Here is a 27280-nt window from a genome sequence, read left to right as displayed (position 1 = left end):
GTAGGCTTCGTTGTTCTTGAACGGAAATGGCGCCGGTGAATCCACACACATGTCAATGTACATTAAAATATTGCCCGGTGAATACGACGCACTCCTCCGCTGGCCGTTTTCTCACTCGGTGTCCTTCACGCTGTTCGACCAGACCCCGTGCACGGAGAAAGCCTGCAACATCGTGGAGAGTTTCATTCCAGATCCGACGTGGAAGAATTTCCAACGGCCGAGCAGGGAGCCCGACACCCTCGGTTTCGGATTCCCCCGATTCGTCTCGCACGAAATGATCAAGAAAGGCCACTTCGTAAAGGACGACGTTATGTTTTTAAGAATTAAAGTAAACCCTAGCAAAATTGTAGCTGTTTAATATATGTACATATTTACTTCATCCAACAATGCCATGTATTTGCTCATTGCCTAACAACGATTACTTGAATACAACGTATTATAAAGAAAATTTTCAATAATGTAATAATATCGAGATCTAATTTTCATTGAATTTAATAATAACGATAATAAAACAAAGCATTTATTCGTACTTAATAACGTACATATTTATTATTGTAGCAGTGAAGATCTCATTCTTATATAATGAATCAAATGAATACAGTCTAACTGTAATGAAAATTGGCACTTTAGTGTGTAAGGTTTAATTACTTGTAAATATAATGATATATTTTTTATACGAACCTGTACATATCTCATAATTGTATAATTTATTTTAAGCTTAGTTAAGCGGGTTATAATACGCAAATCATTGCATTTTCATGTAAGACGACGTACGCATATATTATATGTTCATTTTCATATTTGAGATGCCGTTTTAGATTGAAAATTGTATGTTATTTGACTTATTGTTTAAAAGTATTAATCCCCCAGACCTATAATATCGTTAGGATATGTCGCGTCTGTTAGTGAGTGAGGTTAAAACAAGCTGGAGACAAACCAAAGGTTGTTTTTGATTACTTTGCACAAACGACTATTGTAAAATTCACAATGCAAAGTATATCATAATCAGTCATATTATAGAACTAGAGAATTTAGAGTACTATTTGTGTTTTGATATATGTATCGTGTATAATTAAAATGTATGTATTATAGCATTTTTTACGTCTTGTACTTTAATTGTTATTATTCGATCATTTTTCACTTTGATTATTATTCGCGTAATCATTACGAGAAAAAATGAGTATTGAGCGTAACGAAAATTGTATTATAATCATTTTTGAACATAAATTATGTATGTATGTATGTATGTTGTTAATATTTAAGTATTCAGTCAATAAAAAAACTTTTTACAAAATACATTATGTATATTTTATTTATGCCTGCAAAAATAAAAGAAAAAATCTTTTTACATTTGAAATTGTTTAATATAAATAAATACATGAGAAATTAAAATATATTTATTACAATTTGTGTACTTGAAAAAGCACTTAAAAAAGTAAACAGGAAAATAGATTTAATTAATTATTAAATCATTGAGAGGTTAAAGTACTGGTATTAAGCAACGAAGAAGACATGTTGGATAGTGATGATGCTAATGCAATTTGTGCATTCTAAAAAATAAAAATAGATTAGATTTCATATAAATAATACAATAGAAATAAAATTTTAAATAAATAATAAGTAAACCTTTCGTAATCTATACAACTGATCCATAGCAAGAGGCAAGAGAGGCTTTGCAGCGTTGATTTCCATCATAGTAAGATGATCCAGTCTGCCGTAGTTTCCTCCGGATTTGACCAGAGCGTCCATAGACGTTCTCAATTTTGACATTCGTATATCCCAAATATCTTTGATTATGGTACGTATCTCGTCGGATCTCGGAATATCCTCAGAACATATGCCGAGCAGAAGTTTCGCCTCCACCATGTAATGCTCGCTCGGCATCTTTGTGAAGACTCTGAAAAGAAAAATAATACATATATACTAATTGAGTACATTTCCATTTTAAAAAACATTATACAATGTGTACTAGTTAAAATGACCAGCTTTGCTTAGACGGGTTACAGTTGAAAATAAAAGTAAATACTCAAACTATACGAGTCTAAGTAAAATTAACATGAGATAGTATTCCGATTATGGTGGTCTTAAATCGGAAACTGTAAATTTGCCTAGCAGACAAAGAAACAATTATTTTAAACTGAGAGATACAGGGTATATTGATAACAAAGAATAATGCAATATTACTTGGAGTTCTTCTCGGTCTCCTTGAGTTCTTCGAGTAGTTCCAAGTCCATCCAAGTAGGAGGTACAATCCTGCACTTGTGTCTACGTTTGAGGTGAAGGGCCAGCCACGTAGGTACTGGTAATGGGGCTCCTGCAACGAAAGGTCCTGCTTCGCCACATATCAAGTGAAGGCGACCGCCGGTAAAACTCGGAACAATTGTCACCTGGCCATTTTCGCACATAAACTCCACTTCCTCTGGCTCCATTTTATACTCTAAATACAATTAGAATTGACAGGTTTCACGTTCGCGGTCGAGACTGCTTTAAATATATCTCTCAACTACGAACAAACGTCACCCGACAGCGATACAAATGAACACTTAAAGCCCGCCAAACAAATTGACAGCTATCGTAACAGCAATATTTTTGACCATTTACTACATAGCATAAAATAAAAATGCAACTTTTAATTTATGTTTTATTACTTTCGAATCATGAATTACACATATTGACATTCAATTTAAGCGTAACAATAATGCAACTACTTTTTTGATATTGATATTTATTTTATTTGAGATTCATGTTTCATTTTTATTTTGGTGGCTATACGTCCCGTTTTTACGTGCTTTGCGTTAATTCCGTCGTTTTTGTAAAATTGTTTGATTTGTCCCGTTTTGTCACGGAAGAATTTTATCATATGTACATACATACATATATGCAGGGTTTTTTCCATGAAACGCGGTGGAACGGCGTTCCGGCACCTTTCTTTCTCGGTATTTTTTATGTTTCAAACGAATATTCTATATAAAACAATTTGAATATAATCTTTTATAATAAAAAAAATTATAATAATGACAATAAGTTCCGGCACCTGTTTTACAAAAAAAAGTCCTGCATATATGTATTTCCATATTTTTCCTTGATTTTACAATCAATTTGTTTTCCAAAAACAAATATTATCATATTAATAAACATTTAAATACAATATATTCATTTAAAAGTAACATTAAAATATTTTGTTACATGATTCCTTTTACATGTTTCTGAATAAAAATCGCTTTGTGCTATTATATTCATCAAAATTATTTTCAAATACCTGTAAAAACAATATTATATTATATTTAATTTTTCATCTTGTTTCATTTTCTTCTTTTAAAGAAATGAACGTTCTGATAAAAAAAATATACTACTTATCAAAAGAGGAAATGGAAATTTTCAGCTGTACATAATTTTTGCAATAAAAAGAAACCGATAAGATATTTTTGGAAAAGTTGTAGTTTTTATTTATTGATTTTACACGTTTCAAAACAAAAACAGCTTGCGGCGCATGAACATGAAATATATTATTATCTTTTTTTATATTTTCCTAGTACATAATAGTTGTACATTCTAAAAAAAAATTATAGTTCCTTGATAATATTAATGGTTATTAGAGGGAAATATTAAGAAAAAATTTGGACGTACAACACATTTCGGGGGGGGGGGGGGGGGGAGCGAGAAGGACAGTTTTTTGCGGAGTGTCCCGTTTCGAGTCCTGAGAAATATGGTCAGCCTAGCAAACATACAATTATGTCAAAGAGAAAAAATAACAATTGGTCTGATATGAAGCTTTTAATCCACAAACCTCAAGCTGCTTGGTTATTGAATGTAACATTTACATTGAGGATTATGCATTTGTATGACTTCAGCAATATCGTATTTGTCGTTCAATGTATGTATACATTTGATGATCAGCTGATGTTTTAAGCCTAATGCAAACAAACAAATTTGTTCTCCAGGTAGACAATGAATCATAATTAATGATTCTTATGGTACAGAAACGCTACAGTTTTGATCAGCTATTCATAAATGGTCATATGTGGGACGTATGGAGTGAAACGACAGAATTGTTGAAGACACGACTATTATTTATTGTGATGGGCGGGAAGGAAGTAAAGCAGCGGCAACCCAACATGGCCGAGTTGGTCCCAGTTCGCAGGATGTTGACCGTAATCGACCATGTCGTAGAGCCGCTACAGTTATTTGGATTTTAAAGCTGAAAAATATATTACCGCTGTCGATATAGTAACGAAAGAGAGCATCATTGTATGTTTATATTAAATTTGAGCTATACAATACAATTGACTATCATAATGTAATTGTATATATTTTTTTTTGTTTCTCTCTCATTTTAAATCTTTCAATAGATCAATCAATTTTAATATACATATAATATTATGTTGAGCGCAAATGAAAAGCAAATAATAAATGAAAAGGAACGTTTGATTTTATTTCAATCGTAACAAATATGATAGTTTTTATTAAATGAAAATTTTTATTACTCACACATATACAATTAATTCACAACGTTCTCCTTTTCGATTATAATCAGATAATTTAAATAATAATTAACACGGGTTAACGTAAGCTAATAATAAATTCAGCAAAAGCACATTTATTATAGACAAATTTTATATAATGTCGTATAGGTAGTTACAATTTCTATTTAGATTGTAAAATTACATAGTTCTTATTACTTATGTTTTAATACGTTTAAAATTTAAATTGACTTTACTTTTGGATTTGCAGTAACGAATACTTGCATATTTTTATCATAGATTTTGAAGGAAACAATTTTTTTCATTTGATATTTCAACAAAATAATTTAACACATGTGTAAATAATAAAAAATTAAAATAAATAAATAAAAATCCTGTAACATTTTAAATGTAGCTAAATTTAAACGTGCAGCACAATTTACAGCAGAATATTAAACATACATTTTAACAACGATTACATCAGAATAGTTTAATAATTATATATTCTATTAAAAAAATAAATAAGTCAAGAGTATTTAAAATATAATTTGGAATGTCTAAAATATGTACATACATACATATATTAAAAAATATACATATGTAGGTTTAAAATAAATATTATTGTGTTTACAATCACATTTGCACATTTTCAGTTTGCTGTTTCGTAACATACATATGTAACTATCAGATATATCTTGCATATAATATGTATATAGGGACGCCAGATATATTTAATGTATCTAATATATGTACAATATCGAGTAATCAAATACATATAACGAAAATATGTATTAAAAGTAGAAAACTTCCACACATGTTGGACTCGAAATGAGGTATAATAGTTTTTTCCTCCGATAAACTTATTCAAACACATTCTATTTTTTAAATAATATAATATGTATAGAAACAAAATGTATTACTAAAATCACAGATAAAAATATACTTTTCAAACATTTATATTCACAATGTACATATATATAAATAGTTTTGTGACATAAATCGTCTAAAACTGTATACAATACAAAGTTAAAATATTTATATGTCTAAAACCAGGTACATAATGTTATTTACTATTACTTTTCTATTAAAAGTAAATTCACAGTTGAAAACAATAAATTTGGGTGGAATTATTTTTATTTTATTCTTCTGAAGATGATCGGTCGAGTTGTTATCTGTTTTCGGTGCTCTCCGCGGCCCTGTAACTTTGAATAACACCATTCTTTTGTAAATCTAGATACTGCGAAACTTCAGCATTACTTTGTTTTGGCAAAACGTATTTAGCTTTTCTCTTAGTTTTACAGTTTCTATTTTGACTAGGACATTTCTTTGACGGTTGATTGAATAAAAAATCACCGACTATTTTTAAAGGACTTAATTTAGTGGGACTACACGAATAATCTGAACTAATTGAACTTGAATGTTTCCGCTCCAGTCTGTTTTCTTTGGCAATCTTGGAAACGTGGCTTAAATTAGGGGAGTTTCTAAACATTTCGGTATTATCGTTCTCAACGACGAATATTTTATGGATAGGTGAGCAAAGAGAGTATCTGTCTTGTTCATAAATATCGTTTTTGTGATTGTTTCTCGATTCACTATTGCATTTTGCACTGCTAACGATTATGTCCGAAAACCCTTCCGAATCATCGCTGAAAGTATTGCTGCTTTTGCGTTTTTCTCTGAAAGGAAGCTCCGTTGAATATGTATCGTCGTTTTTGAAGTCATATTGAATAACGGCAAAAGCACTGTTTGTAGACGGTAGAAAAACTTCATCGTCGTCATCATAATCATCAGATAAAGTTTCTAAAGTAGGTTTCAATGAACGTTTTTGTGAAAATACTTCAGTACACTCTTCAGACACTTCACGCTCATCAGACATGGATGGCACTTCTGATATCATCCAAATTTCACGGTTTTGATTGCATTCAGGAGTGTTGGGCATTACAGTGTGAGTGAGCATGGCATCCGAATGTACAGAAGCTGGAGAAGCAGCACCGGAAATCGACGGAGCACTTGTTGGTGGATTGGACATCTCGGCAGCTTTCTGCCGGAGCCATATAGGAGAATCTACATAAACTTTTGGCTGGCTTCCATGAAGAATACTGGGACGTTTCTCCATATTCGACTGTCTGCGATGATTCTGTGAAATTATTGACGGTTTATAATATGTGTCGTTTATAGGATTGGTTTCTTTCAAGCCGAACATTTTGTAAATCAAACTTTTCAGTGCAGCTCTGAAATCTTTCAAATGGTATGCATACAACAATGGGTTTACAGCCGAGTTCAAGTGGGATAGAATGATACAAAAGTCGGTCCATGATGCTGCAATGTAACAATCCGGACAGAAAGCTTTTACACAATTGATTGTGTATAGTGGAATCCAACAAATTATGAAGAATAAAACAATTATGGATAAGTTTTGTGTAGCTTTGACTTCTCGTTTTTGGGCAGCGCCTAGCACTCTCAACATAGTTCCTCCATTTTGACTGCCAGATCCACGAAACCTCCCTGGATTCATCGTTACTATTTGACGGAGCTGAAACGTATATACATACATATATCAATTACTGTTTTTCTGTGTATATTCTGTTTCAAAACATTACTTTGTATTAATATTTTACCTGTCTCACGACGACTCTGTAAATGTGAGCATAAAATGCTGCTAAAACCAACGAAGGCGTGATTATTGTAGAGAAATATAGAAACAACAAAAAATCGTAATCCATGACTTTTACAAAAAAGCAAGATATGTGGTCTGAAGTTACAGCGTGCCATCCAAATAGTGGTAAAAATCCAATCACAGATCCAGCAACCCAACACATACTGATGATTACTGTAATGCAAAAAAGAAAATTCCAGTTAAAACATATTATAATTTGTTTTAGGGATAATATGTAATAATATATTAGAAAACTTATGTACATATATTAATATTTGCAGATATAAATATGTGTTCACTACTAAGCAAACGATATATGTAAATAATTAAATCGAAATCAATTAGTTTGCTTGACACTGGGTATGTTTAAAGGCCTATCCTTTAAATTTAAGGGCCCAAAAGGTTTTCAAATATAAATCTTGGGAATATTACAATTATAACTATAAATGTATGGAATATTACAATTATAAATATTATTATTAATAATTCGAATAAAAATAAATCAAAAACCATTTATATAAAAAATCTAATAATTAGCAATTGAAATAAAATATATTAAAAATTGGAAATATTTCTAAAATTATATATATTTACTAACTTTTTGGGACTATAATGAATCTATGTAGGTACATATGTATGTCAATATCATATGTACATACATATTTGTGCATATATAATATATGTACACTAGTAATGTACCGGATGAAATATCATCGCATGGGTGTTGGCATATTAAGTTATTAAATTAAAAAAATTAAAATAAATGTGTCGGTCCTGTTTTCGATCCGCACGCGGTCGAATTTTTTTCAAATACCTTTTAAATATATTTAATTGTTCAATATAAAAAAGGTAAAAACTACCTACCTACCTACCTAATTCTTTTACATATATGTAAAATAATCAACGGGACTACATATATCATATTATGTTTTTCTAGTTAATATATGTATGTACATATGTAAATTTAGCCATGGTACATGCTAGCCAGCAGCATAGCTCGGTGGTTAAGCTACTGCTTAGCGTCGAGAGGTGCCGGGTTCGATCCCAGGGCCCGGGCCTCAAGTGAAAATGAATTTTTCAGAGTATCTTGTTGGTCAGACATGGATTTGTGACTTCAGGTTGATCGTTTCCTATCAGAGTTTGCCAATTTTCTCTGATTTCATTGTTGAAACGGTTCCCGGAAAAAAATGGCTAAAATCCTTCCTATACAATATATCACCTATAATTTGTGATTGATTAATGTGCAATAAATAAGTTTGTGTACAATTTGATAGATGTCTCATTGATTTGCGAGTTTTTCAGTGTCTCGTAATTTAGCGACTTATATAAAAATGCTGCATTGTAATTGTAATTTATAATTGGCCAGGAAGGCGCATTGGGGTTTATCTGTAAGACCTTCCTGGTATATATGTAAAAAATAAATAAAATATGTTCAATTCATCATTCAAAAATTTGATTCTAAGGTTTTTGAAATATGTAAATAGAATACAATAAAATCTATGTTCAGAATGTTTTTCCAATAATTAATAATGGTTAATTAAGTATTACGCACTCAAATCCGATATCAAGGCAGGTGTTTACAACATTTGATTATTTTACATATAAAAGAATTTATAATTACCACCAAAAAATAATTGCAACTGAACGAAAATCCTTATTAATACGAAGAATTAAACATTCTTATAATAAACTATGCACTCTGTGAATAAATTGAGATTAAACTGGTTTGTATATATTTTATTTATTTATATGTGATTGAATAGTGTGTTGATTCATAATGATACCTTTAATTGAGTTTTGGAATAATTCTCGTGTAAAAAAATGAAGATTTTGTACGTTATTTTAATAATGTCGTGAGCGTAATGTCACGCGAGTGATTTGTCCCGTGAGCGAGTTGTCGTTGAAATATCGTGCGCGTAACGTCGTTGAGTGATTTGTCGCGGAACCGTATTTAAGTTCATATGAATAAATAAACAACGGATTTAAAAAAATGTACGCATGTAATATTTAATTTTGTATCTGATTCCTCAACATCATTCGAGTAAGATAAAAACTGGTTAAATATTCGATTTCATTTTCATTTCAACCTTATTTCATCCTGCACAGGGGACAGAAGATGAGTTTATTCGCATCACGTATCTACTTTGCCAAACGAAAAGTTCATCGATCTTCAACACAGAAGAAAACGAAAGTTTCAATTGGCGACATTGGCCAATTTTCGCCCATGATGAACGATTGTCTACTTCTCCGGAGCAAAATAAATTTATCCGAGTATATAAAACAAGGAAGAAAATATTTCTCGATAAAATAGAAACTTCTATTTATCTTATGTGATAATTCATTTTATTATATTTCTTGGAAAACTGCTATACGTAGTTGTGCGAAACAATCCCTTTATTGTGTTATTTTTTCAAAGTTTTTCGTTGTGGTCGCCAATATCACTGATTTTCAGATTTGTTTTTGTCATTTTATCTAATGCGAATTCTATAAAAAGCAAATATCATTCCCGAACACCGAATTATTATACCCTTTGTAGGAGTGTCGATGGAATATATAATATTATATAAGTTATTGTAAAAGTAAAAGTGTGACAAAACTCTGATATCTTCAAACTTTTTCCATACCTAACATTTGCCCTCGTCGAATTAATGAACTTTCCTATTGAAAGTTTGTATTTTATTAATTTTCTTCTATACCACAATTCGAACGTCATTATCCTTGAGTATGAGTATTTCTAAATATAGCTTTATCTTAATGTATAACAAAAAGAAATACAGGAATGGAATAGTTAAACAATGTTCAACCTATTTTAGTTGACCCGAAAACCGATAGTTTCATCACCGAGCGATATGATTAATAACACTAAATTTGTAATTAATTTCAATAAAGTTTATCGCAAATTTTCAAAGGTCACTTTTGTAGACAGTTTGATGGTTCTAATGACATGGCTGGAAAGGGTATAAATTAATTACCGAACAAGACAGTAATTAAGTAAGCAATTAATTTTCGTTTTTTTTTTCAGATCAATCAAAATAACAGCAGTTAGCAAGCTCACTTGAAACTCGAATACAATCGGCTGATAAATGCAAATTGCAAAATTGGGTCTTGATTACGAATCCGTTCAATTAGTCGCGCAACTGCTCACCTGAGACACGCGAGCGCCCTTCAGCCAGGTGATTCGGTGGGTTTTTATGTGATTGAATTTAAAAGGAATAAATTCGGTGCTTCAGATTGAGTTTGATGAGAACACTTTGTAGTGGCTTTCATTTAAAGTATGCTTTTCTGACAATGTGAAAGCCTCGCTGGTTGGAATCTGACCTTCCTTTACAATACAATCCTTATAATTGACCCACATTTCACCGTGAAAATTCTACTTAATTTATTATGCAAAATTGTATCGCATACACGTGAAACCCTAGCACGCTACCTTCATTTGAATACTGTGAAATTATACGTATGAAAACGTAAGTTACTTTAAACACAGAATAAATATGTATATCTTTGCATATTTATTTGTATATGTACATCTGATTTTATGAAACATTTACGAGTTAAAAGCTTAAGAGGGCTGTACACCCGAAACCTTAATTTTGTTACCGTTCCTTTCTTCGATATATATATTGAGTGAATGCGACAATATATATAGAAATATATATATATATATATATATATATATATATATATATATATATATATATATATATATATATATATATATATATATATATATATATATATATATATATATATATATATATATATATATATATATATATATATATATATATATATATATATATATATATATATATATATATATATTGAGTGAATGCGACAGTTGCGCTTCGACCAGATAAAACGTGTTTTAAATTGACAAAATCGAGGTTTCGTATTCTACTATTTTCTCCTCCAAAACTGGACCAATTTTTAAAAAAATTTCATCATCGGTATGAGAAAGATATTTTCTGTGCATCTATCGACGTATTTTTTTTTAAATCGACCGTTAAATAACCTCGCTAGACTCTTTTCGTGGGTGTAAAAAAGAGGCGATTTTATAGATGTTTGGCGGCTCCTAGCTCCTATAAAAAATAATTAATCAAAAAAATAAAACGATAGATGCACCCCAATGGTGGATATACATAGCATATTAAAAAATAATTTCTCTAGTGCCATAATTGAGGTAGGGAGAAGTATAGTACGTTTGTATGGACAAGGCGCTGCTGTCCAGCCCTCTTAAGTTTCATATATATAAATGTTATCATTGCTAAAAGCTCATTATTCAATAGATTTATATTCATTTTTCTTATTAAAATTAATTTTAAATGTATCTTATTACTAACGCCCGGACCCAGAGGGTGCCGCGTATTGTTCAAATGTTGTAAATGCATTGTTAAAGGTTTGCCGAACCTTTTTGACAAAGGATTTACAACAATGGAACAATGAGCGGCACCTTGGCTATCCTACCTCTACTTATTACTTATAGTGTTTTATTAAGAGACGAATTCGGCTGTGGCTTTTCTATAAGTGGCCATAAAAAAGCTCTTGTAAGACTGTGTATGGACTTAATATATAATGTAAATAATTCTACATATAAAGCCGAAAATGTTTTGATACAAGTTTGTATTTATTTAATGACTTAATCAATCATTTTTGTATATAATTTACACTTATAAACTATGTTGATAATTATAAAATCAACAGTTAAATAACATTAGTACTAAAATTTCAATTTATGTTCGTGTATATAATTTACTTCATGATTTATTTACTCTTACGTTACTTTCTCTACTCTTAAGTACTATTATTACTTTCTTATAAAATTAATATGCATTTTCACTTTATATAATATAATACATAGATTATAATATTGTAACGTGGGAACATGAGAGAGGTTATCTACTGTCTAAATGCATTCGTGGGTGAAAAATAGAGACCCCGGATTAGGCTAATGGGACTCAGCAAGTGCCCGAATAAAGGATACGCTGGAGTTCTTACAGACCTCGGCGAGTTTGTTCGTAAACAATAGGCTCGCCAGGTAGAACTTAAAGTGCCTAGACAATAGATAAATTAATGGATCAGGGAAGCTGTGTTGTGCAACTTGTCCTTTATAAGAAAGTACATACGGTATATCAGATTATTCTGGAGTGAGCGGTGGTTCCGCGTGGACCTCTGGAATCAAAGGAAAATTGAATAAATGCTGTGAAGTGACTTTGGCCTTTTATTTGGATCCTCAGCCCCCCCCTACACAAAAATATAATACATATGTAGGTCATAACCAGCAGAGTGGCCTAGTGGTTAGCATCTTATGCTTTAGTGCAGAGTGTCACGGGTTCGATTCCCACTAGAGTCTCGTTGTTGGCCAGACATTGGTTTGTGACTCCAGGTCGATCGTCTCTTATCAGAATTTGTCAATTTTTCTGATTTTCATTGAATCGGTTCTTGTAAAAATTGGCAGTCTTTCCCCAATTTCTCTTGCAAACCTTGAGTTGTTCAGTGTCTCATAGTTCGCCGATTGTATACAAAAAATGCTGCAAACAATTCTCCATAGATGATTTATGTACAAAAATATTCGTACTGTATTTTTTTTGATTTTTAAATGCTTTTTATTATTACGAAATTATGTTCACAATACATCTTATATATCTATTTTAATAGCTACTGATCTACTGATCATTTTCTATTTTACAATTTTAATTTAATTTTGTTAGTTATCATAGTATTATATTATTCTAATGTTAATGTAAAGCATAATAGTAAAAAGAGCTCAAAAACCTATTTACAATCCTTAATTCGTACTGTATAAAATATTCATTGACCATATTATATATTGTAATTAAAAATGTTTGCAATGTTATTTGCGATATTTCACTATAGATGTCGTCTACAAAAATGTAAAAAGTATAAAGTGGTTGTGTATTTTATGTAATTTGATATGTTTCTTAATATGTATAGTACACTCGTCGTTTTGGATGCAATTTGTTAATTGAATAAATAAAAATAAAAATAAAATAAAATAAAACTTGTGTATGGGGCAATTTAAGTTACATAGAATGTAAACAGAATGTAATACAATTGTAGGAATATTTTTAGAAATCTATGTATATTTTGGCCATCTACAATCTGCATGGTTAGCTATTTGTGTTTACAATAAGTATTTCCAACCACGGCAAAAGCTCTAACATTTCTCTTGTCTGACGTCACGTTGTTTGCTGGAGATTTTATCAGCCTTGATTTTTTATTTCATTGTCAATGTAAACTTACACAAATAGATTTGTCGTTCCAAATACTATGTGGTTTTCAGAGAGGTCACCTGTTGCAGTGGGGGTCTATTTTCACCGCGCACGATTTTCCCGGCCATTTGATTCCAGTCGAGAATGTTAATGAAAACTGAGCCGCAGAATCGAACGGTAATTCGCGTTTTAATTTTATTAAAATGCCCCACGAGCTAGAAATCCACTGCAAAAACTAATGGAGTGCAGCGATCATTATTCAAGTTGCAGCTTAGAGCTTTTCCAATTATACTACTGCGAATACCTGAATTTGACGGTGCATCGAGCTTCAACCGAGTGCGACTTTTATGCAACGTTTCCTCGCTTAAAAGCAATGTTATTAAAAATTTTAATGCGTGGCGTTAAGGGACATTTGGTTGAAGCTGAAGATACATTTAGAATGCTTATTGTGTGTATTATAAACACTGGGAATTATTATCTTCGGTTAACCACTTTATGTGGATGTTTACATGTCATTGAAAAAATGCCAATATTGTTATTCGGAAAATTTTATAGTCTACGGTATAAGTTCTATAAAATTTGTGCTTCTTAATTGAACAGTGTAGATTTGCATTTTAAATAAATACAAATTTGTATGCATATAAATGTATGTATGTATGTACCTATACATACATAGATTACTTGCTGTTTTTTCCGACCTTGCCCAGGCAAGTGAAAGTGAGGAATACAAGTATAAAATCGAACTGAACTTTGAAACTGGAAATTTTGTAGTATAACATATGTACATTCATATGCATATATGTAGTCTGAACGTCAATATGCAACCTACTACCCGCGGTTAATTTAATAAAAAAACCTTGTAAATGGTAAAAATTTGTTTTATTTTTCCCACTTACCAAAAATTTTTTTTTACATTGAAATATTTTACTTTAGATTATTATATTTATTATTATATTAAGATTATTATTTTACTTTATTTTTTTTTAGATTGAGTTTACTCATGATTCATGAGAAAGGGCCGGGCCGCACCGTGCAACTTTGTCGGCCGACTAGTTGCGCGACACGAAAAAATGTATGGAAATGTGTGCGACAAACAAGTTGACGGGTGTAGCATGTCCCATCTACCTGCATGCATTGGTCTGGTCGCTCTCAACCAAGTCGCTCGCAAGTCGCACGGTGCGGCCCGGCCCTAAATAGCCGCGTTCGGATGATGCTTTATGCATAAAAATGGGTTCGCTATTGCCTATAACTATTGTCAACCATTTTTTTTGCTCTCTTGCTTTGCACGGTAATGGAGAGATCTCTTGTTATAATATTTAATGACCATCCGTCTAAAGCCTATATCTGATCATGAGAGTTTAAGTATACCAAATTCAATGACTTTAAGTTGAAAATTGTTGATTTGTATAGTGGAAAAATAAATATACAAACATAAAAACATTAATTCATTTACAGAAATATACATAAATACATACATACATGTGTACTAGGGATTGCAATTTACCGTCAAATTTCATAAACTGGTAAGCGGTGAATGATTTTTCATATGACCGGAATTTCGGTATTTACCTGTAAATGAAATTTTTTTTTTCGTGGATTACATAACTGTATGTGGCTAAAAACTTTAACCTAGATTGAATCGTAAATAATTAAAAATACATCTCAGGTGAATAATAATAAATACATAAATTTCATTTTTTATTTTTAACCAATTATATTTATTTATTTAAAATTTAGACCATTTGAAAGTTGGGATCATAATTAGCACAACCCTTTGATTGCATTTAATTCGATTGATTTAAAATAGGTTTTTGAGGTCTTTTTCCTATTATGCTGTACATTAACATTAGAATAATATAATACTATGATTACTAACAAAATTAAATTAAAATTGTAAAATAGAAACTGATCGGTAGATCAGTAGCTATTGAAATAGATATAAAGTGTATTGTAAACATAATTTATTAATAATAAAAAGCATTTCAAAATCAATTTATTTCGATTTGGTTGGTCTGTGTTCACAGTGAATTTATTAATTCGAAATTGCCACATTTAATAATGAAAACTAACGAATTCAAATAACCTCACCCACAATACGTCATTTGCATCGATTTTAATGAATATTATGCAATTATATGACTATATATGTACTTAATTCTTAATCACAAGTATATAAATAATTTAGTTTTTCATTAAATAAAAATATATTATAGAATGAATCCTTCACAAAGAGACTTATAGTATTGAAAAAAAAAAATAACACAATGAGGACCACTCTAATATAGCATGTTAAATTTATTTTTGGCTAGGTTTGTGTATGACGAGAAAATCCGTTTTGATATACGAGTATACATACATACATACATGGAAAAGCGTTCGTGAGACTTTTCATTTTAACAAACGTTGCATTTGAAGTATTAATTTATGTATACACGAACCCTTTAAATTATACCAAAATTTATAACGTTTTGAAAGTGAAAACAAATCACCAAAAAATTTGCATAAAATTGTCGAATTTCGGTAGTGATTTATACGTACATATTTTTCCAAAACAAAATGAATTCTTTATCATTCGCGGTAAGACGCCCACGTCTCGGTTAGAATAATACAAAAATGTGATATTATTCCAGATTTATACTAACTTATCCTCTTCTTTTGTCTATAGTACATTTGTTTGATATACAAGTCACAATATGTAAGATCTAATCTGAAAGATGTTTGGCAAAGCTCCCCTATGATGTTTTTTCAAACTACATAAATATAATATTAAGCACTAATTAGAACATATTCTATTTAGGTATAATATATATATTTCTTTTCACTATATATTATATGCATATACATATATGTGTATTTATTAAAAAAACATTAATAGCATCCAATATTTTGTTAATATTGAAATTTATTCTATTTTCTTCGACTAATAAATTTGAGTTGTTGTCTAGATTTATACATTAAGGTCGAAAAGGCGATGAACTCTCCTAACGAGCCTTTCTTACTGAATACGAAGAAAACTTTCAACGAGATTAACGTCGCTTTTAAAATATTTCAAAACGAAAGTGCTGTTGACATTCGAATGGAAATATCGATAATGTAATTCCTAAAAGTGACTTATTTTCAACATAAATATGTATGTAAGATTTCGTCTACGTTGAAAGAGCGTGAGAGCAATCATAAAAATATCTCTCTGGTCTAATATCAATTTGAAATGTTTTAATAACTTTTTCCGAATCAACCACATATGATGTTTTCTTTGGAACGGTAATACAAATGTGTTTTATTTGTGTAGATACGTTCGTAAAAAAGAATCAACATGAGAGGAGATCTTCCATGAAAATTTCCACTCTTCTAGATTGGAAGAATATTGGGTACATTCAATCGTTTCGTTCGTTTTACATATATAATATATGTATGTATATAAAAACAGTATATAAACATATGTAATTTGTTTTCCATGATAAATATTGTATGCAATTTTCCAAGAAAAAACCGTTTTGTATTGAGGTTTGTATTTTAATATAAATTCATATTTATTTATTTATTCAAATCGATACAAGAACAAATCAACGAACGATTTGCTTTCAAAGCGATTATTTTAAATTGATATAACTAATTCATTTAAACAATTCTTTTTACAATGTTTTTATTATAAGGTTTTTTAGAAGGTTTTTATTATTATTATTTATTATTATTATTATTTATTATTACAAGACTTTTTTATTATTATAATTACTATTATTTATTATTATTATTATTATTATATTAGTTTCACTTCGTCAATATGTCTAACAAAATTCCTACACTCTTCCGATCGCTTTGAAACTTTGCGAGGTTTGGCCGCCGATAGAGATTTCAATTTGGTCCACTAAGTCGATGGTGAAATATAATATGAAAAAAAAAGGTAGCAAGACTGATCTATGCCAGGTCAAAGCTCACCATCTGGAGTGTTTTCGGTGGTATATTTTCCTCGTATTGATGTATGTACATACATATGTACATATGTAGGTTTGACAGTGATCGAAAACCGTGAAGAAATGTACTAGAAACTTGTACGAATTAACAATGACAAAACACGCCCATTCACAGCTGGATTCTACCTAGGCATTCCGTGCTATCTTGATAACACTGATCCTGTGTGTCTCTGTTTTATTGATATTGTTTTTTTTCGTCGCTTTTATAATTATATAAAATATTTTTTATGAGAATGATTATGATTTTTTATAACGAGCTTCATATCAGCTTGCTTTCGCTTTTTCGTCTGACGAAATTTGTGTTTGATATCCACACTCTTCCGAACGTTTTCAAACTTTGCCATTTAACTCGTTTTGGTCAATATGTGTGTATATCAAATCCGCCAGTACGATGGTGAAAAATAATCGTAATAGACACGTTTAATAAATGCTATAATTTAGATATTATTGACGTATAATGGTATGTTGCCGTATTTATCAGAAACTCACGCTTTGTCAGATTTTAATTGTTTAAACGCCTATAAATTTTTCATTTTCACACTATTTTATATTTTATATAAGCATGACGAAGCTTAGTTGTTGTGTGAATATGATCCCGTTACTGCATCTGACAAATAATTTTTCGTACCAAAAGATTCCCAGATATCCTCGAGAGATTTATCTCTTGCATGCATGTGGTACATGTGTATATTTTACGAGAGACATGTCTGCAGAAAAATCTCAAGGTCAATGACCACCTTAAGTGAAACGTTTTTAATATATTATATAGAAAATGAATAGTGTAACAAGCCATTATCTTCAATATTATATAATTCTAAGTAAGATTATGTATTATTTTTTAACACAAATGTAAATATCAAATATAAAAGTCTCAATTTTGTTATACTTACATACTTGGCTATTAGCCCTTGAAAAGACTTTTGAGTAGTACATGAATATCCTTTTTACAAGCTGTATAAAAATATGTTGTAATGGAAGTGAAAGTGCGTACTCATAAAATACACACTGGTACGTTTTTGATGATGGATTTTTTTTATTTATTTTTAGTTAAGTGGACATTTTTCTACATGAAGTGAAGTAATTGGGTTTTGCGATCTTGACCGAAATGCTTCATGTTTCGTAAGCGAGGACTTTATTGCCGTGGTAATCCTTCGTTCTCGGGTCAAGTCGTGTCGCAGACGAGACGAGCAGGATCAAATGCGCAACCCCTTGTTCAATATTAAACAAAGTGAATGAGAAAATATGCGTTTTCTCAAAATAGAAAGTCGTTTAATAGGGTTGCTCGTATTTTTCGCAATTTCCCTTTATTTAATTTTTTGATCCTTTTTTAATTGAACGGACGGCGAGCGGTGCCTCTTAATGATCGAACTTTCGTCTGATTGACGATTGATGTTCGATAAGGGAAATTAATGAAAATTGCTTAATTTGTAGAAAAACTTTGCTGCCATTCATTTTAAGTGAATTGTGATTTTTTTTGCGATCATTAGTTATTAAGATTTAGGAAACACATACATATGTATATATGTATGTGTTTACTTTTGTTCTCGTACTACTTAAATTTAAATAAAAAAAATTAAATATATATATACACACATATTTATAATGTAATATCTGCTTTGCAAATCTACAGTTTTCAATTCAAAATCATATAATTTGAGTATCTTAGTATCTCTAACTTGAATTTTTTTTTGTAAATGTTGAATGTTTCAACAAACTGGTGTTTAGGAGAGAAATTTTTTTAATATTATATACTAGTGGTTTTACCCGGCTTCGCTCGGTATTTGTAATATAAACACAACACAACAAATATCAAGAATATAAAAGGAATTTAAAAGGTCAAAATAAAATAATGAAATTATAGAATAGTAGCTACAACAAAATAGTAGAATAGTAGCTACAAAAATTTACAACGTTTCGATAAGAATTTCAGTAACGGATACTAAGTTTCAGTTTGATAGGACAAACGGTGTTCAAAAAATCCCCAAAATACACGGACACACATTTTTTCTAGATCATGAAAACGTGATCAGTGATTGATTCTGAGTTCGAATCAGTCAAAATCTTGAATTCAAATTTTTGCATGATTACAAAACTTCATCTATTGTTACAACGTACATGCATAGATAAAATAAAAATTTAACGACAGACAATCAGAAATGAACCAGCCAATCAGAAACACAGACAACCGGAACTGAAAAAGCAATCTGGACCTGGAACTGAAACGGAAATCCGGAACCAGAACTGAAAAAAGGAATCCGGATCCAGAACTGAGAAAGGAATCCGTATCCGGAATTGAAACAGGAATACAGAACAGGAAATGAAAAAGGAATCGGGATCCATAATTGAAAAAGAAATCTGAAATGAAAATGGAATCCGGAACTGGAACAGAATAAAGAATCCGGAACAGGAAACGAAACAGGATTCCGTACTGAAACATGAATCGGAATCGAAATTTGAACAGAAAAGAATCGAAATCGATATAGTCGTCATAGAAAATTAGATTTTTTCGATAACATCACGGATTCTACCACCCAAACCTAACATACATACATACATTAAACCTTACATACACTCAAAGTCTCTTTATAAATTATATGTATGTATATATAATCTTTTCCAAACTTCTAGAAAAACTTTCAGTTACGCTTGAGGAGATGTCATCAAAAGCTTTTTACACTGTCGACATAGTTTCAAAATTTTACATGTAATATGGATATTGCGCGGGAAATAAATATAGACATCAGATAACAAGTGCCACTTTTCACACGGTATAGAGTATAGACGACAACTTTGTTTTGAACTTTTTATCCATCTCTGAAGATATATACAATTTCGAATTATGTATATTAAAATAAATATACGTAAAAGAGAATGACGCAAGTCAGAGAAGAAAATCTGCCCTGAGCAAAAGTACATAGAGCTGCGTGTGAAAATCTCCCTCGGGTCGCTCTGTTATTCATTTTCATTAAAGTGAAAATGAGTACGTGTAGGAAAAGGAAAAAAAGTAGACAATTTCCTAGTAAACGGTTAAACATGGAACAGTAGATACGTGTCGTCTAAAACGACATACATATGTACGTACATATGTATGTATGTATATCCAGAGGAGAGAGAGGTCGTGTGGAACAAGTATTATTGTCTGTTGCACTGGATTTTATTGCACAGTTATTTTTTATACTATTTTGCTTTATATGCATTGCATGCTGGACGCCATTTTCATGACACACAAGTATGTATGGCTGAGGTCAAAATACAAATTCATATAATAATATAAAAAAGCTACAGCGTAGCTTACCGGTTGAGGATAGGTACAAATTATTAAAAGTATGTCTATAGTATGTAGCAAGATTTGGTTGATTATAAAAACCAAGATCGACCATCCCTTGCTAGAGTTTTTCGGTTTCAATTGACGATGATTATTGAGACGATTCCATACAAAAGTGGATCCATTCAAAATTCAACCTACCTCAAATGAGAAACCACTTAAGATAGAAACCTTTCTCAAGACTACTTCACTACATGTCAATATGTGGTATAAATATTAGAAATGATGAAGTCCGCTATGCTCGGAATTTAGTGTGCATTATATCTATATATGTATGTATATATAATATAAGGGATGATACAACAGTTAGCATTAGGGATTGTAATTTACATAAGCCATTAAAGGGTTAACAATTTTTCCTACTCCCGGTATTTACCGATAAATGGAAAAATGTTTTTTTTCGTGGATTAAACTGTACATATGTGGTTACTTTTCCTAAAAATGTTAATATACATACATAGATTGAGTCATAAATAATTAAAAATAAATCTCAGGTGAAAAATGTCATAAATTTTATTTTTTTATTTTTAACCACTTATATTTATTTATTTAATATTCGATCATAATTGAAACAACCGTCCGATCGCATTTATTACGATTTGGTTGGTCTGTGTTGCCAGTGAATTTATCAATTCAAAATTGGCACATTTAATACTGAATAAATATAAATTCCAGATAACCTAATCCAACATACGCCATTCACATCAATTTTTAATGTAATATAATAATATGCCTGTATATGAACTTAACTCGCGATAAAATAGTTTACGGTAAATTTCGGTAAAATTTACCGGTATTTACAGATTTTTGAAGTTTTTCCGATAATGTATACAGTCGCGATCCTTGGCAAAACTCACCCCTGGACTGTTTTTGGTGATATTTCATCCTTGTCTTGATATAGATTTTACAGTGATCGCTAACGGTGATTTCCATATTTGAAGAAATTTAGTGGAATTTCGTTGAAATAATAATTTCGTACGAATGGACAATGACATGAAGATCCGCCCATCACAGCTGGAAACCATGAGCACGACCCGAACCATACTTTTGAGTGTGTTCTTATCATTACAATAATTTAAATTAGGGCATTATTTTGATCAATACAGTTCAATGATCGGATAGGAACGATACTATCTATGTATATAGGTATGTTCTGCATCAAAATTTTAGTCTCGTATACATATGTATATTGTATATTACTAACAAAGTAAACAGGAGCTCTTTTTACTATTATGCTTTACATTAACATTAGAATAATATAATACTATGATTACTAACAAAATTAAATTAAAATTGTAAAATAGAAAATGATCAGTAGATCAATAGCTATTAAAATAGATATAAGATGTATTGTGAACATAATTTAGTAATAATAAAAAGCATTTAAAAATCAAAAAACAGGAGATTCATTGTATAAAAAAATCACTCACATACTAATAAACTTGTGAAGAGTTTCGGTGATTACAATAAGATGTCTGTCTATACGTAGAAATGAAAAAACACTATTTGGTTTATTTGACGAAGCTATCAAATTGGTACGTGCCATGGGAAAAGAGGACAAAATATACCGGTCTCCGTGACGGGCCCGAATGTGAAGTGCCGGAAACCGCAAATATCGGAAAGCAAAGATTGAAAATCGAAAGATCTTAAGTCGAAAGATAAAAAAGGGTGCATGGCAAACGGTACATACTCACTTCATTTGCGCGAGCAGGATACAACAGGAATAAGAGGAACAGGCTTTTCCTCCCGTATTAATGTACGCGCGCAGAAAACGGGAGGAAAAGCCTGTTACTCTTGTTCCTGTTGTATCCTGCTCGCGCAAATTAAGTGAGTATGTACCGTTTACCATGCACCCTTTTTTATCTTTCGACTTAAGATCTTTCGATTTTTGATCTTTGCCTTCCGATATTTGCGTTTTCGGGCGTTTCACATTCGGACCCGCGAGGTAGACCCAAAATATACATATGTATGTACGTATATGAAAAAAGTAAAAAAAAAGAATCACCTGTAACGTCCGAAATAGATTTCTTTTGAAATTTAAAAACGAGTGTATAATTTTGCACGTTCGCGTTTTTTGTTGTTTCACAGGATGAGATGAAAGAATGAAAAATGCCTCTCATAATAAACACATTTCACAGCAGAATGTGGAGCATTACTTCGCGGTCGAAATTTTTTTACACCCTCTACAGCCGTTATATTTTAAATTTATGGCTTTACTATATACATTCACATGTATGTATGTATGTTTATACATATTCGGTATTTACGTTATGCCTTCATAATAGTTTGGCATTGAAATTTCGACGCGTAAGTATCAGATGTGATATTTCCCTTTCGCGTTTGATGCTACGCACGTGACAGGAAGTACTTAGTTTATGAAATGTCGTACAATTTATATATAAAAAAAACGATTTTCGGTTGTATAAAATTTATTAGTTCATTTATTAGTCACTGACTGTTAGAAAATTGCATGTTTATCAAAAAATACTTAAAACTGTATACATATGTATGTACATAGGTTAATTTATACTACCACAGCGCAGACTGAAAACTGCAAGTAAACAGCAGGACGATAAATATTCTATGGACACATTCATAAGTTCCGTAATGTACTAGTGACTTATCCGTTACAGCAGAAACCGATACGATCTATTCATACATACATACATATATTCAACCAGAATCATAAATCAGTAGCTATAGTCGATCCGATGTAGCGTGAGACTTAAAATAACCGAGGTGCTGTTTAGTATGAATAGAAGTAGTATTTTCCGTCCACTGCTGTGCAATTCTGGGTTATATAAAAATAATAACTTTTTATTCCAGACAATAGGGAGAATAGTGCAATAGTTCATAGGAGTGATAAAATAATTAAAAATATAATGTAATGATAATAATAATGTATGCTAACATAATAATAATTTTAGCACGACGTGACGTCATAGTAGCGAGCGCTCGCGGGGACACGGACAATTGGGCGCCCAGGACGATTGGTCGACCAGTGTTACTCGCCACTGCGACAATTGGACGACGAGACTGGCGGACACTGCGTCAATTGGGCCCTGCGTCAATTGGGCGCCCATCGCACTGGGCGATCGTCGACTGGGCGATGGCGACTGGGCGACCTGGGCGCGTGGGCGACCGCCGAAACGGCCCGCTGGTGAAGTGGTCGCCAAGCTTACGTAAACTCTGCGTTTTGCAAGGAACGACCGCGACCGTCTCCGTTATAGAAATTTCCGATGCACTGACAAATATTCTACCTACATACATATGCTTTATACCGCTTTATTTTTCGTTTCAGTTTTACCAATTTTTCGTAACAACACGAATCATACTATTAATTTTTTTCGCTATATTATATTACATTATAATTTTATATTAAACGTACTTTTATAAATACATGTGTAGCACCTTTTCACAAAAAATAATTGTAAGATGACAAATCATATGTACCTACATATTCTCCAAAATAATATAAAAGAAAAATGATCGATTGAATCTTTCGCGCAGTGCTTTTAGTTTGTTTTTCAAATGGACACACTTTTTTTTTCTTTTAAATGTTATATTTCAGTTTTATCAATTGGATAAATTCACACTCTATTCTCAATTTTCTCAACACTGTATTAGTTATACATAATTACAAAATATTTTCTAGTAGCGATTCTCAAAGTTTTCAAGATTATATTTTTTTTCAATGATGAAATACGTTTACGAAAAAAAAGCGCATACTTAAATTCGTTCGCGGAGCTCGAATAATTTTTTTCGGCTTTTCCCATAATTAAATTATTACATCGTTTACGATTCGCAGAGGCAATTCTCGAAAAAAATAGCTTTTTAAAGCAATTTTAAACATCTCCCGTTCTATGGTTATTGTTGAAAATTACATTGAGCCACAAAAAATCACGTTTTTTAGTTACCAGAGCGGAGACTAACCAATCTTTACTAATTTTGACCCACTAAATTCGAATATGATATTGATTTTTGCTGGTTGGTGATCCTTTACGAGATATGAGCGTTTAAAAAAATGCGCGATTTTTACAGTTTTTTGGCTTTTGCGGTCTTTAACTCAAAACCTAGTATTGCTGTGCTCAAAGTGAGTATTGGAATCAATAGTCAGATGTTTTTCCTATTGATTGTAATATTGCATTGCTTTAAAATACTTATAATTAATTGTCTAGCGAATTTTAAAAGTCAAAAATATATTTTTTTTACGGATTTTTTCTCCGTGCTATTTTGCATTTATTTGGCAATTTTTTTATTTCACCTCGTTTATAAGGATTGGTTTTCTATTTCAATATTTTTTATTTTTATCTAAACGTACTAACTCGAGCGGTAATTGCAATTTAAATGCTTTCGTTTTTGTTGCTCAGTGTTATTATAGTCACATTAAAATCTATATGATAGTTTATAGTAATTAAGGCTCATTTCGTTTATCAATAATTTAATTAGGTATATTTTTACTAATTAATATCTTTCGCTTTTGTAAATTCGAAACATACATACAAATGTATAACGAATTATGTTTACATCTATAACTGTCATCCAGCGCTCATCTGTTCATCTAATATATAATTTCTTTAATAATATTTTATGCGTATAAAATATTACAAAGACCTTACAAGAAATTATATATTTTCAAATATTTGGACCGAATGAACGAACTCATTCAAAACGTTTTTTTTTACTATGAGTGGCAGTTTTATTGCCTAAAGATAAATAATACCGCGCCTCATAGGCTAGGCTACAGATGCTCTGCAAGTCAAAATAATAAAAAAATAAAATCTGATAAAACAGTTCTCAAAACGACTTTTGACAATTGTTTCTCGAACTACTTTTTTTCTTGATTGTTTTACATGACATGTTATACATACATATGTAAGGTTTTTCAACGGGTTTTTGCGGTATCAAAAATTCATGGCCCTCAAATTTGGTTTAAAATAATGCAATGACGTAAATGATTTTATAACCTTTATCCTTTTATTAAATTCAAATTATTCTGAAATGGTTTTCATCGTTTTTTCAAAACCTCTCCGATAAAATAAACGTTTTTATTCCAAAAAAAATGGCAAAGTTTCAAAGCGATCGGAAAAGTTTTAGGAGGTTTGTCCAAAACTAAGATAAACCTTGTAATTTTCAAATGTTATAATTAGCATGGAAATAATTTTTTCAATGTATGTATGTGTTGTATGAATGCATGTACATACATACATATGTACATATGTTATTTTGAAAATTTTCAATTCAATATTTATTTTCATTATTCATCAATGAAAAGTAAATCAAAAAACTTTATTAATACTATGATTTGATGAATATACTAAATACTGGCGATTCTAGAATTGATTTAATGTTGAGAGTTACAAATTTTACACGTTTTGGATTTTCGTAAGATTAAAAATTACAAACAATACAGCATTTTTTTTATCGCTATAATATCGCTATTCTGTCTGTCCGTCTGTCTAAGATAACGCTCGCCGTACTATAATAGTTGTTTCGATTCGACGTACATATTTACGTCACAGCTAAACCACTGCCAAAACGTATATATACGAATATAAAGTCTAAAGCCCGGATGACCAGCGTGCCGTTCATTGTTCAAATGTTGTAAATGCATTGTTAAAGGTTTGCCGAACCTTTTTTACAAAGCATTTACAACAATTGAACAATGAGCAACGCGTTTTGGGTCGTAATCTAATAATAACAAAAGAAGAAAATTTCTATATATATACTTTGCGATACCAATGTTTCCTCTAGGCAAGTATGTAGTATTTTCCGCGCAATGCTGTGCCGAGCTGATGCCGTGCAGTGTTGGATAATATAAATAGATCTTAATAATTGGTTTACTGACCGTTCATTTTCATCTATATAGTATTAAATTTTGATAAAATAAGAAGAAAAAATCGTTTTGAATTGTTTATAATAGGAGAAAACGTGGTAATATAGCGCTTTCGCTACATTCTTGATAACAAAACTGAGATAAGGTTGGGCTATCGATAGTGAATTTGGAATTGAAACCATGCTACGGGAAGTCGTGGTAAACTACATATATATATTTTTTATTTGTTGCTATGCAAAAGATTAACTATCCAATTTTAATAATATTACACCGAGAAACGAATTTATCCATGCAAATGTATACACATGTTTCGTTTGCAACAGCAACGAGCACAGATCAATATTTGACGTCGTTCGCAGGATGCACTCGGATACGTAGAAAACAATTGCCTTTTTTGTACTATTTGATTTTCAGATCTGTCAATACTGGCAGGGATGGGGAGTGGGCGGGTGTAGATAGGGGTTAAAACATAAGGCTTCTGCGGAAATTGAGATTCGCTCCACTTCTCCACAGCATCGACGCGACTGTTCTGAAATTGCTCCTAATTTATATCTTTATACGACACTCAAAAACTACATTGGGACTAATTTTAGCATCGGTGACGAATATGCTACATAGGTATATGTAAACGTATGGTTTATTATTAACGATCGAGAAAATGAATTTAATCGGAAAAGCGGCCGATTGGTCAAATAAGGTTTTTATTGCATTTATCTTTGAGTGTCGATAGGGTATTGAATTAATAAAAAAAAAATACATATATTTATTATATAATATGAAACAATTTTATATCATATATGAA

General features: G+C 31.1%; 3 protein-coding genes across 10 annotated transcripts in view; 1 reads left to right on the top strand and 2 right to left on the bottom strand.

The window, feature by feature from the left end:
- Traf4 (TNF receptor associated factor 4) overlaps positions 1 to 1317 on the top strand; it is a 121028-nt gene extending 119711 nt beyond the window's left edge. For all 8 annotated transcript variants that reach the window (XM_077444414.1, XM_077444415.1, XM_077444416.1 and 5 more), the window contains one exon: positions 5 to 1317. In XM_077444414.1, the coding sequence (XP_077300540.1) occupies positions 5 to 358 (354 nt within the window). In that variant the 3' untranslated portion in view covers positions 359 to 1317. The remainder of the gene's footprint in view (positions 1 to 4) is intronic.
- Psf2 (DNA replication complex GINS protein PSF2-like protein) lies at positions 1289 to 2552 on the bottom strand. The gene is made up of 3 exons (XM_077444418.1): positions 2185 to 2552; positions 1627 to 1897; positions 1289 to 1550 (listed from the first exon to the last, which is right to left on the bottom strand). Exons 1-3 carry the CDS (start codon positions 2427 to 2429, stop codon positions 1470 to 1472), a joined length of 597 nt encoding a protein of 198 aa, XP_077300544.1. The 5' UTR covers positions 2430 to 2552; the 3' UTR covers positions 1289 to 1469.
- A 3056-nt stretch (positions 2553 to 5608) lies between these two features.
- AdoR (Adenosine receptor) overlaps positions 5609 to 27280 on the bottom strand; it is a 44685-nt gene continuing 23013 nt past the window's right edge. Inside the window, exons 2-3 of the mRNA XM_077444936.1 lie at positions 7079 to 7290; positions 5609 to 6993 (exon numbers count right to left, since the gene is read on the bottom strand). Coding sequence (XP_077301062.1) covers positions 5629 to 6993; positions 7079 to 7290 — 1577 coding nt within the window. The 3' untranslated portion in view covers positions 5609 to 5628. The remainder of the gene's footprint in view (positions 6994 to 7078; positions 7291 to 27280) is intronic.

This window comes from Arctopsyche grandis, chromosome 13 (assembly GCF_051622035.1).
Source record: "Arctopsyche grandis isolate Sample6627 chromosome 13, ASM5162203v2, whole genome shotgun sequence".
NCBI lineage: Eukaryota > Metazoa > Arthropoda > Insecta > Trichoptera > Hydropsychidae > Arctopsyche > Arctopsyche grandis.
This window is presented reverse-complemented; position numbering and strand designations above follow the sequence as displayed.

Excerpts from the sequence above, each read along its gene's own strand:
- Psf2 (XM_077444418.1), bottom strand. The coding sequence starts at position 2,429 with ATGGAGCCAGAGGAAGTGGAGTTTATGTGCGAAAATGGCCAGGTGACA. Across the intron at positions 1,898-2,184 it reads GAGACCGAGAAGAACTCCAA|AGTCTTCACAAAGATGCCGA; the intron begins GTAATATTGCAT and ends TTTTCTTTTCAG. Across the intron at positions 1,551-1,626 it reads AGTTGTATAGATTACGAAAG|AATGCACAAATTGCATTAGC; the intron begins GTTTACTTATTA and ends TTTATTTTTTAG.